Here is a 12152-nt window from a genome sequence, read left to right on the forward strand (position 1 = left end):
GTCGAAGCTGGACACGTGGCCTGAACTAGCGCTGTATGCCCTGGAGGTGCTTGCTTGTCCTGCGGCTAGCGTCTTGTCGGAGAGGGTGTTTAGTGCGGCTGGGGGAATCATCACAGATAAGCGTACCAGCCTGTCAACCGACAGTGCCGACAGGCTTACACTCATCAAGATGAACAAAGCCTGGATTTCCCCAGACTTCTCTTCTCCACCAGCGGACAGCAGCGATACGTAAGCAATACGTAGGCTGCACCCGCGGATGGAAGCTACGTTCTCTCTCACCATCCAAAACGGGGACATTTCTGCTTCATCAATCTGTGTCTAATATTCCTCATCCTCCTCCTGCTCCTCCTCCTGAAACCTCACGTAATCACGCTGAACGGGCAATTTTTCTTAGGGCCACAAGGCTCACTCATCTAATTTTTTGAAACAATTTTTATATGTTTCAATGCTCTTAAAAGCGTTGAAACTTTAACTTGAACCAATTTTTCGTTAAACTGGGCTGCCTCCAGGCCTAGTTACCACTTAAGCCACATTAACCAAAGCGATTAATGGGTTTCACCTGCCATCTTGGTTGGGCATGGCCAATTTTTACTGAGGTACATTAGTACTGTTGGTACACCAATTTTTTTGGGCCCTCACCTACAGTGTAATCATAGCAATTTGTATGTTCTTCGCCTGCACTCATGGTACAGAAGTGTGTGTGGGGTTGGCCTACACTTTAGCTACATAAATGTAACTTGGGCCTTGGCTATACTGCAGCTACTGAAATGGAACTAAGACTGCGCTCCCACTATACTGCTGCTTCGGAATTGTTACTGGGGCCTGTCTTGAGTGCTACTATTGCTGACATGGAATGAAGACTGCGCTCCCGCTATAATGCTGCTTCGGAATTGTTACTGGGGCCTGTCTTGAGTGCTACTATTGCTGACATGGAACGAAGACTGCGCTCCCGCTATAATGCTGCTTCGGAATTGTTACTGGGGCCTGTCTTGAGTGCTACTATTGCTGACATGGAACGAAGACTGCGCTCCCTCTATAATGCTGCTAGTGATATGTTAGTGGGGCCTGTCCTAATGCTACGGCTGAAATGTTACGAATTCTGGGCTCTGCCTATACCGCTGCTAATGGTATGTCTCTGGGGTGTGGAAACAGAGGCTTCCCAAAGACATGATGGCGGCGAGGCCATTTCCCACCAACGCGGTTACTGTTAAGGTGCATATAACCACGGACACGTGGAGAGGACACGACGTGCCTCAAAAACATCCCCCTCCTCCTCCAACAGGGAAAACATTCTTGGCAAATGCCTTTGCATTGGTTCGTCTGGTGGCAGTCCAAGAATTTCACCTTTACCGACACTACAAGAGAGCCCCCCCACCATCCCCCCGCCACGGCCCACTTAATCCTGGCCACATTCCGAAAACCAACAAAATAAAACCGCGCTACTAGGTCCGCAGTCACCACCACATTACCACCAACGCGGTTACTGTTAAGGTACATATTACCAGTCTGACTGGGGCATGCAGAGACACCTTGACAGAATGAATAGTGTGTGGCACATAGGTTCCCCATTGCTATGCCCACGTGTGCAGCTCCTGATGGCGGTGGCACAGGATTCTATTTCTCGTTGCTTCTGTACAGCATTGTGGGCTATCGCCCCACCACTTTTAAAGAGGGTCGCTGCCTAGCCGTGCCAACCCCTCTGCAGTGTGTGCCTGCGGTTCCTCCTCATGGCAGACGCACTTCTAAATAGACATGAGGGTGGTGTGGCATGAGGGCAGCTGAAGACTGCGCAGGGACACTTTGGTGTGCGCTGTGGGGGGGAGGGGGGGCGGTTGGTCAGCATGTAACCCAGGAGAAGTAGCAGTGGAGTGTCATGCAGGCAGTGATTGTGCTTTGTTGGAGGTAGTGTGGTGCTTAGCTAAGGTATGCATTGCTAATGAGGGCTTTTCAGAAGTAAAAGTTGTTGGGAGGGGGGGGGGGCACTCTTGTCGCTATTGTGGCTTAATAGTGGGACCTGTGAACTTGAGATGCAGCCCAACACGTAGCTCCTCGCCTGCCCTATCCGTTGCTGTGTCGTTCCCATCACTTTCTTGAATTGCCCAGATTTTCACACATGAAAACCTTAGCGAGCATCGGCGAAATACAAAAATGCTCGGGTCGCCCATTGACTTCAATGGGGTTCGTTATTCGAAACGAACCCTCGAGCATCGCGAAAAGTTCGTTCCGAGTAACGAGCACCCGAGCATTTTGGTGCTCGCTCATCTCTAATTAACACTTTACAATCCAATTTGTATCCTGTTTTTCCTAGGGGGCTTACTCTCTTAGCGCCGTTGTATAACTGCAGAATCTGCTGGCTAAAGCCAGTACTGCATAGGGTGACACATTGGATGGGCTCAGACAGCAGAGAGGCTGGCAATATACAGTAAGAGAACCCCGACGGACGTCTTCCAACATCGGAGCTGTACAGCGATCAGACAGTGGATTGGAAAGGGTTAAGAGAGATGCTTCATATACTTGTCTGATATAAAGTGTGCTGGAGAAAGATGCAGCAAATTTATTAACAGCCAAGATTCTTAATAAATATTGCATCCCTTTTGGCAAGCAAAATTTATGCCAATAATTGTTTCGGTAAAAAAACAAATAAAGTAAAACAGGATGAAAGCAAACTGAAAGTACCCTTTTTTCATTTTAAACTCATTGAAATCAACTAGAAAAAATGGATCCCTTTATTTTGCTCGCTCTTCTGTTTTTCACGGCTTCTCTGCTCCAAAAACAGAATAGAGAGAGGCTCAACAGAGGCAAAACGCTAGTGTGAAAGGCTCCTAAATCTGTTGTGCTGCCCCCCCTATTAAACTTGTACAATTTTTGGAAAAGTGACGACAATTGTGAAAACACAAATTTTACACCAAAAAGGTGTTCGCCAAAATTATATATTTTTTTTTACATTAGAAAACTAGCGCAAGTGTCTTGATAAATTTTCCCTATAGTTTCCATATCTTCCACTGATTAGGGTTAATAAGCTTTATATAAGTAGACCTGTACCTGGCTGTATCTGTGCTGAACAGCAATGTTCTGGTTGTCCATAGCAGCACAAACAAGCAGTTTGTAAATCGATCATGAGAGGTGAATAGATGCTTTAAGTATTATTCTAGATCTTAAGTAAATAAATATCATCTTCAAGCTTGAATATAATATTATTATATCACCAATTGGTAGTGAATTCATTAAGTACTACACTACTTTTAGGTAACCTGACCTGGATTACCTGACCCTGTAGTCAATGCGCATGTTTGCTTTTCCACAAGATATAAATCTTTTTTTTTTTTTAAACTGATATTGGCAAATTATTTGCACACTATAAACAAAAACAGCTATGAGGCTTAAAGAGTATTGTCTGTATAACTTGCACAAAGCAGTGTTTGGAATCCCCTTTCTCAAGTAACGTAAAAATGTGTACACAAACTAATCTTTTAATCAAACCATGTGGGCAACCATCTAATCTCGGACTCTATTTTGCAATAAAAACACTCACATTGCAATACAGTAGGGTAATACATACTCTTACATGAGCTATTCTGTGTTTGATCTTCAAAAGTGATTCTCGTCAAACAATGTTAATTACATAACACTTCTTGAGAGACTCAGAAACTTAAATCCCTAATATTTCCAAGTGGTGTGACGCTGCATTATATTGCGCTTGTGCACCATGGAACCCAAGAGGGTGGCCAAAGGAGTGTCCGATTTCGGTGGTGCAGCTGCGCCTTGTAGCAAGGAATCTGAACATTATCCTGTTACACAGAGGGACTGTCTTGTAACAAATCTCAATGAATCTACCATTACAACTTAAACAAATTTCATTGACATTTTCAATTCTTTCCATGTGACCATCGGAATCTTTCTTAAGTATGGCTGGCACATCCTCCAAAGTAAGAAGCTACAATACCTTTGAAATCTTTTGAAGGGCTCCCAAACTTTAAAATATCTCAGTACCTAGTAAATTAAACTTGCCTAATAAGCATACAATCACATCTGAAAGAATTAACCCCTTGAGTGGCACGCCCGGAAATTTTCCGGGACTAGCTTCACTGCTCATAGCGATATAGCCCAGAAGATTTCCGGGCTATGTATCACTATGGGAGCTGCAGAGCACAATGCCACAAGCTGTGACACTGTGCTCTGCCTGCACAGTCCCACAGAGAACAAAGCAGGACATTGAGAAGCAGGAAGATATTGCAGATATGCCGGCAATCTCCTGCTTCTAATGTACTGCTTTGTTTACAGGTTCCTATAGAGACCATCGGCTTGTCTCTGCTTGGCTGTCAGAGGACAGCTAGGAACCAGCTCTTACAGCAGAGATCAGAGAAAACCTCTGATCTCTGCTGTGTTAACCCTTTACATGCTGCAGTCTATGTGACTGCAGCATGTAAAGGGCTGTCACCATGGGACCCCCCCCAGAATGTGATCAGGGAGTCTTGATGGGTCTCTGTGGAAGTCCCCTAAAGGGACAAAAAAAAAAAAAAGTCAAAAAAAAAAAGTAAACTAATTATTTAAAAAAATAAATAAAATTAAAAACACTTGTCTCCCTTTACTTTGTGAAAAATTAAAAATAAAATTACACATGTGGTATCCCTGCGTCAGAATGACCCAGAGAAGGAAGTTAGTACATTATTTAACCCCTTAATGACACGGTCCCTTTTTTTCTTCTTTCCCCATTTCTTTTTTTCCTCCCCCTGTTTAAAAAATCATAAGTCCTTTATTTATCCATCAACGTCCCTGTATGAGGGCTTGTTTTTTGTGGAATGAGTTATATTTTTCAATGGTGCTATTTAAAGTACCATATAATGTACTGAAAAACTTTTACAAAAAACTAAGTGAAGTAAAATGAAAGAAAAATGACATTCCACCATCCTTCAGTGCGTTTTGTTTCTACGGCACAGAAACTGCAACAAAAATGACCTTATAACTTTATTCTATGGGTCGGTACTATTACTACGATACAAAATGTGTATACTTTTTTTACTATAGCACTTGTATTTTTTTTCAAAGACATTTAATTTTTTAAAATTATTTTCTGCTGCATCTTCTGCGCGCAATAACTTTTTTATTTTTCCATCGACGTACTTGAACAAGGGCTCATTTTTTGCGGGACGTCCTGTAGTTAACGTTGGTACCATTTTAGAATACATACGCCTTTTTGATCGCTTTTTATTGCATTTTTTTCTGGGAGACAGGGTGACTGAAAAAGTGCATTTCTGGCGTTCTTTATTTTTTTTTAGGACTACGTTCACCGTGAGGGGTAAATAATGCACTATTTTGATAGATCAGACATTTATGGACGCGGTGATACCAAATATGTATTTTTCTTTTATGATTTAGATTTTTTTATTATGGATATGGCAAAAGGAGGGTGATTTAAACTTGTATTACTTTTTTTTTCCTAATCTCCCTACAAATTTTTTAACAAAAGTTATGCAATACATTATATATACCCAAAAATGATGCCATCAAAAAGTACAACTTCTCCAGCAAAAAACAAGCCCTCACATGGCCGTGTCAATGGAAAAATGAAAAAGTTATGGCTCTTGGAACGCAACTGCAAAATTAGTTCAAATTAAATGATTGGCCCATTTAAAAAACCTGCCCTGATGGGCACGACAGGGAGGTAAGAAACCCGCCACTCAAGGGGTTAGTAGGAGTTTTAGTACCTTAAGAAGGTTTTGTTATGTTTTGTTTTTTTTATTTTGGAAGGGTATCTACCACAACAGATCAAACCTTAGGTGAAATTTTAGAAAACCCCTTACCGGTACAGGACATACAGTTGCGTCCTGTGTGTTCAGGGTTTGTATGGATCGGTAGTGATCCCGCTCCATATAATGCAGGTGTTGGCTGTTTCTTACAGCCAAAACACGCCAGCAACAGCTGCAATCAACACTTCCTCTGATCGCGACCGTTACCCTTTAAATGTTGCTGTCAATTCTCACAGCAGCATTTAAATGCCCAATCAATGTTTGGTGTTGCCATATGGCCCCCGTGATGAGATCGCAGTTTGCCATTTGGTTGCCATGTCAGCCTGGGCCTTCAGAAAGGACTTCCATGGCAGATTGCCTATCAAGGCATGCCTGTGGCATGCCTTGATTGCCTGTCAGATCATGGTATAATGCAATATTATAGTATTACATCATACTGTAGGAGCGATCAAATCATCGCAAGCTCATGTCCCTATGGGGACTAAAATAAAAAATGTAAAATTCAGTTTAAAAATGTATTAATAAAATAAAAGGTAATAAAAGTAAAAATTAACAACCTTTTGCTATATTTATAATAAAAAAATAAATAAATAAAAAACCCAAGCAAAAATATTTTGCATTGGTGAATCCGATCTATCAAAGTAGCGCATTATTTACCCCACTTCCCCCCTCCTCCCCCCCACCGTCCCCACAGTGAACGGCTTCAGAAACTATGCCAATGGAAAATGAAAAATGTTATGGCTGTAAGAAGATGGCAGCAGAAAATTTATTTTTTTCCCAAAGATATGTTATATTTCAGAAGCAGTACAGCACAGAAACTACTGTATATACTTGAGTATTAGCTGACCCGAGCATAAGCCGAGTCAATAAGTTTTACCACAAAAAAATGGTAAACCTTATTGACTCAAGTATAAGCCTAGTTATACTCGAGTATATACTAGGTAAAAAAAAAACACAATACTCCTCTTAGCCGGCGTGTGCTATACTCTCCCTGGCAGTGTAGCAAGCTGCTTCAGTCTTCTCCCCGCTGTCACCTCCCTTGCATGGTTTTGAAATCCCCTGTGTGAGGAAGCGCCGCGATTGGATCGAGAGCCGGCCAATCACAGCCATTCAGTAATTTCATTTTTTTGTGCTGAAAAACTGGGCTTATACTCGAGTATATACGGTATATAAATTTGGTATCGTAGTAATCATACAATAGAATAGTCATTTTTGCTGCAGTGTGTACACTGTAGAAACAAGACCCCCCCCTTCCCCAAAAATAGCGGAATATTGTTTATTTTCCATTTCACTCCATTTAGAATTATTTAAAACTGCTTCATTACAGCTACATTGATTGATAAACAAGAGCTATGATTTTTTTAAAGGTATGGAGGAAATACCGAAAAGGAAAATAAGGGGTTAAAAGAAACAGGCTGACCTGCCAGTTAATATGTGACCTATTTTATCGACTATGACAATACAATACGTTGGTAGAACTACTCAATGTTTACCCTGCAGACTAAGTAAACACCGATTAAATATTAATAACGGATTTTTGAATCGTGTATTGTTGAAACCTAATAGTTGTTTTGGTGTAGTTCACATCTCTCCGATTGCCGTTACTCCTGCAGATTGTCTAAGTATGATTGATCTCTATGGAAAATTCGTTACCTCTATTGTTATGGGAATCAAACACCTATTTTATAGCACTCTGAAACAAAGTTTAGACTTTGATAAGATGAAAAAAGTTGAAAAGGTACTGCAGATATGAATCCTAATGTTATAACTTTAATTACAGGCACTTTTCATTGGCTATGGGCCTAGCTTGAAGCATGGCATAGAAGTGCAGCCATTTGAGAATATAGAAATCTATAATTTAATGTGTGGTGAGTCATTTCATTGTATTTTATAATATTTGTTATATATACTAAACTGTAACACTGCACATTTTACATATTCACATCTGCTGTGTTTTGCAGATTTGTTAGACATTGAACCTGCACCCAATAATGGAACTCGTGGACGTCTTAACAATTTACTTAAGCAACCAGTTTATGAGCCATCCTTACCAAAAGAGATATCAGAACCCTTCCAGTGCTCTGTTATCCATGGAGCTAGGGTGAACGGTTTGGGCTGCTCCTGTAACTCACTGGTTAGTATAACCTGATAATCTTTGTGAAAAATAACTAAAAGAAAAAACCTGCAAAAATGCCAGATTTAGAAATTTTTTTTTAGATTGAATAAACAAAATTTAAAATTTTATAAAAGATGAAGTGCCACAAAAGTTTCAGCCATACAGAGATCTATACAAACTAAGTACAACCCCATATAGCAAAGGATTATATTACCATATAACCATTGATTATGTAAAGTACAGATGCAGAAAAAATAAAAATTTTGTTGTCTCCACCTTCATCTGGGGGTGATGGTTAAGGAGCACATATCAACATTTAAACCCTGGGGAAGAGAGAGGATTCAAAAAGATCTAGAAAAGCTTGAACAGTGGGCAGTGACTAACAGAATATTCAACAAGGAGAAATGCAAAGTCCTACATCTGGGCAAGAAAAATGAAAAGGGCGCATACAGAATGGGAGGAATTGAGCTAAGCAGCAATACATGTGAAAAAGACTTGGCTATACTAATAGATCATAGACTGAACATGAGTCAACAATGTGATACAGCAGCCAAAAAGGCAAACACAATTATGGGATGTATTAAGAGAAGCATAGAGTCTAGATCATGTGAGGTAATTATCCCCCTCTACTTTTCCTTAGTTAGACATCATCTGGAATACTGGGTTCAGTTCAGGGCACCCCACTTTAAAAAAGACATAGACAAACTGGAGCAAGTTCAGAGAAGTATTGCCAAGATAGTGAGCAGTCTGCAAATCATGTTCTATGAGGATCTGAGAATGTTTAGCTTGCAAAAAAGAAGGCTGAGAGGAGACTTAATAGATGTCTACAAATATCTGAAGGGTTGTCACAGTGCAGAGGAATCAGCCCTATTCTCATTTGTACCAGAAAAGACTAGAAGCAATGGGATGAAACTGAAAGGGAGGAGACACAGATTAATAGTGAGACCTCGGAGCCCGAAATGCAGCCCTGCATGTTGCTCCTCACCTGCCCTGTCCATTTCTGTGTTTTTTACATGACTTTGGTGATTTGCTAAGATTTTCACAAATGAAAACCTTAGCGGAGCACCAGTCATATACAAAAATGCTCGAGTCGCCCATTGACTTCAATGGGGTTCGTTACTCGAAACGAACTCTCAAGCATCACTGAAAGTTCGACTCGAGTAACGAGCACTCGAGCATTTTGGTGCTCGCTCATCTCTACTTATTTTCCATCGGGTCACAACAGCATAGGTATGGGCCTTGCCAGTACTAGACCATACATAGTAGCTTGCTTAATTTGCTTAATTAGCAAATTGAGCTTTTTTGGTTCTCCTGAACCACTTCTACACGACAACTTGGCTAAAAATCATTTTTTTTCCATTTATTTCAATATATGTAAATGCCCTAAGACTATTTTTTTTTCCTCACAGACAGAAGCTGGATATAAAAGACAGTTAACACTTACACCTCAACAAGGTAAGAATTGGAAAATGCTTCCTGAAGTTGAAATAACTAAAACATTCTGGGAGAGTCTTCATTACAAAGATCCAAAAACGGATGAAGATAGTGGAGACCTAAAGCAGAACCAATACTTGTCCTCTCCATTTCAAATTCATACGGTGCTTGGAGCTATACAACAATCATGTCCTAATTTAACCCAAGCAGAACCTGCTACACATTGATGAGGGGCAATCACCATGAAACTCTTGCCTCTGCATGATCGTTCTGGCTTTGGCTCTTAATTCCCAGTCAGTGTTATATGGCCTGTTTAAAAAGTCTGATCTTGACCTGCAAGAATTCTGCCTTCCAATAGATGGCGCTGCAGAGGTATTGTTCCATCTTCCTATTTGAATATTTCCCAGAGGAGCATGGATGGCCTTATAAGCTTCCTAACACTTTCTAGGTGCTCTATTGTTCCATCTTCCCATTTGCATAATTTAATTATGTTCACCCTTGTGCAATATACCTATTGAGGTGCCTATTAACAAATTAAGGGTACTATCAGCTGTCATGTACCTAGTAATTGTGAAACAAGTATATATACCCTACTCATTCTATAGTATTCTCAACACATTTAGGGCTAAAGCCCACGGCTGGATTTCTGCCGCATTGTACGCGGTGGAAATCCACGGCGTTGCCCTGCAACTATTAGGTTCTATTGAACCTAATAGCTCAATGTTCACACTGCGGAATTCCACAGTGGAATTCCACAGCATGAAATAAACCATGGCATGTTCTAAATGCCTTGGGAATAAGCGCAGCCGGCTTCCATTGTGCTACAGCGGAAGTATCGTATGACACTGCCGGCGCTGCATGCGTTGTACTGCGCATGCGCGTTGGCCCTCCTTGCGGGACGCATACGGAGGATCCGGAGTGGTAAGTATGGGGTTTTTGGGGGGGCGCCGTGGCAGACTCCACTGCAATATTCCGCTGGCGGAGTCCATCACAGCTGTGGACATGAGCCCTTAGTGAAAGATTTATCTGTGAGTCATAATGTGAAAAAGACTGGTCTGAGACAATGCAGAGAACTGTCATGAAGAGATCAAACATTGTTTTTAGACTACTAGTGACAACTAAAACACTTTTCCATGTAATCTTTCCAAGGGCTCTTATAAGTAAGTGTGAAGAGTAGCTTGCTAGTGCAATCTGTGAGACTCATAACAGAGTATGGGGGTGCAGGTATGACAGGTCAGATCTAATGAAGACCTTGTACCTGTTTTACACAGACTAACCTCCTTATTATTTAAAATTTAACTTTTATTTGTAACCACTTAAAAAGAAAAGCTTTTGTTGGTTTGGGAAGGCCTCATAAGAACACATTTTTATTAACTCTTTAATAGTTCAATACAGATGATCTTGTTTTGTTAGGCACATGTAGTCTCATTTCACCCGTATATCTGAGGTTCATAGAATACCTGGGGCCATATGTATCATGCCCTCTTTAACCAGGTGACTGGTATATAGTCTAAGACTAGAAACCCCTCATATAACGATATTCCCAATTTTCGTGTTCTGCTCCAATAGTGCGTAACTTAACCGATTCTTTGTTAATTCACAATTCCTTTGCGTTTATCATATAGATATTTTCAACTCATTAATAGGCCCTATAGGCTTAACAGACTCGACGAGTTTCTGTCGCGCTAGCGACTCATCAGGAGCCCTAGAGTTATATTCATATAGAACCTAAATAACAAAGGTTTGCGTGTCATATGTGCCCGAAGTGTACATCTGAGATCTTAAAATGTACAACAACATGGGCTAACCATAATATAGGTCAGGGGTGTCAAACTCATTTTCACCGAGGGCCACATCAGGTTTTTGGTGAACTTCAAAGGGCCGATTGTAAGACAGTACAGTAAGGGCTCGTTCACACCAGCGTATTTGCATACATAATATGCAGAGAACAGAAGCCATTGATGTCACATTATGTATATTTTCACACAGCAGGACCTATTTTGTTTCAAACTACGCACCCCGATAGGCCATTGAAGTGAATGGGCCGCGCAAATACGTGGTGAATGCGCAGGAAGCCTATGTATTCAATGCATATTTGCGCACCATCTCAGTCGGCCAATCTGCGTTCTTTTCTGCGTGCCCAAATACGCAGGCATAAGCGATTTTCGATTGCGCAAATACGTAGCGTATTTGTGCGACCGAAATGCAATTACGCCCGTGTGAACGAGCCCTAATAGTGACCCCCATAGTGGTCGCAGTAGTAATAGTGACTCTGATAGTGGCCTCAGTAAAAATAGTGACCCCTATAGTGGTCGCAGTAATAATAGTGACTCTCATAGTGGCTCTAGTAAAAATATTGACCCCCACAGTAGACCAGTTAGTAATAGCGATCCCGACAGTGGCCCCAGTAGTAATAGCGACCCCCTACAGTAATATTACCCCCTCCCAGCAGCAATATTACCCCCTCCCAGCAACAATATTAACCCCCCCCCCCACCCAGCAACATTAACCCCCACCAGCAATATTAACCCCTCCCCCCTGCACCAATATTAACCCCCTCCCAGCAACAGTATTAACCTCCACCCACCCAGCAGCAATATTAACCCCCCCCTCCCCTTCCCAACCCGGCAGCAATATTAACCCCCTGCCAGCAACAATATTAACCCTCTCCCAGCCGCAATATTAACCCCCACCAGCAATATTACCACCCCACCCGACCCCCGCAGCAATATTAACCCCCTTTCAGCAACAATATTAACCCCCCCCCCCCCCAACACACTAGCAATATTAACTCCCTCAGCCCCGGCAGCAATCAGCATTATTAACCTTCTCCCAGCAACAACAATATTAACCCT

General features: G+C 41.5%; 1 protein-coding gene across 2 annotated transcripts in view; it reads left to right on the forward strand.

Moving 5' to 3' along the window:
• Positions 1-12152, forward strand: part of ENPP1 (ectonucleotide pyrophosphatase/phosphodiesterase 1) — a 109867-nt gene that overhangs the window by 67926 nt on the left and 29789 nt on the right. For both annotated transcript variants that reach the window (XR_010793000.1, XM_066605564.1), the window contains exons 17-19: positions 7528-7615; positions 7709-7881; positions 9273-9318. Coding sequence is in view for 1 of the 2 variants with exons in the window: in XM_066605564.1 (XP_066461661.1) it covers positions 7528-7615; positions 7709-7881; positions 9273-9318 (307 nt within the window). In the remaining variant the exon portion in view is untranslated. The remainder of the gene's footprint in view (positions 1-7527; positions 7616-7708; positions 7882-9272; positions 9319-12152) is intronic.

Source organism: Eleutherodactylus coqui, chromosome 1 (genome assembly GCF_035609145.1).
Source record: "Eleutherodactylus coqui strain aEleCoq1 chromosome 1, aEleCoq1.hap1, whole genome shotgun sequence".
NCBI lineage: Eukaryota > Metazoa > Chordata > Amphibia > Anura > Eleutherodactylidae > Eleutherodactylus > Eleutherodactylus coqui.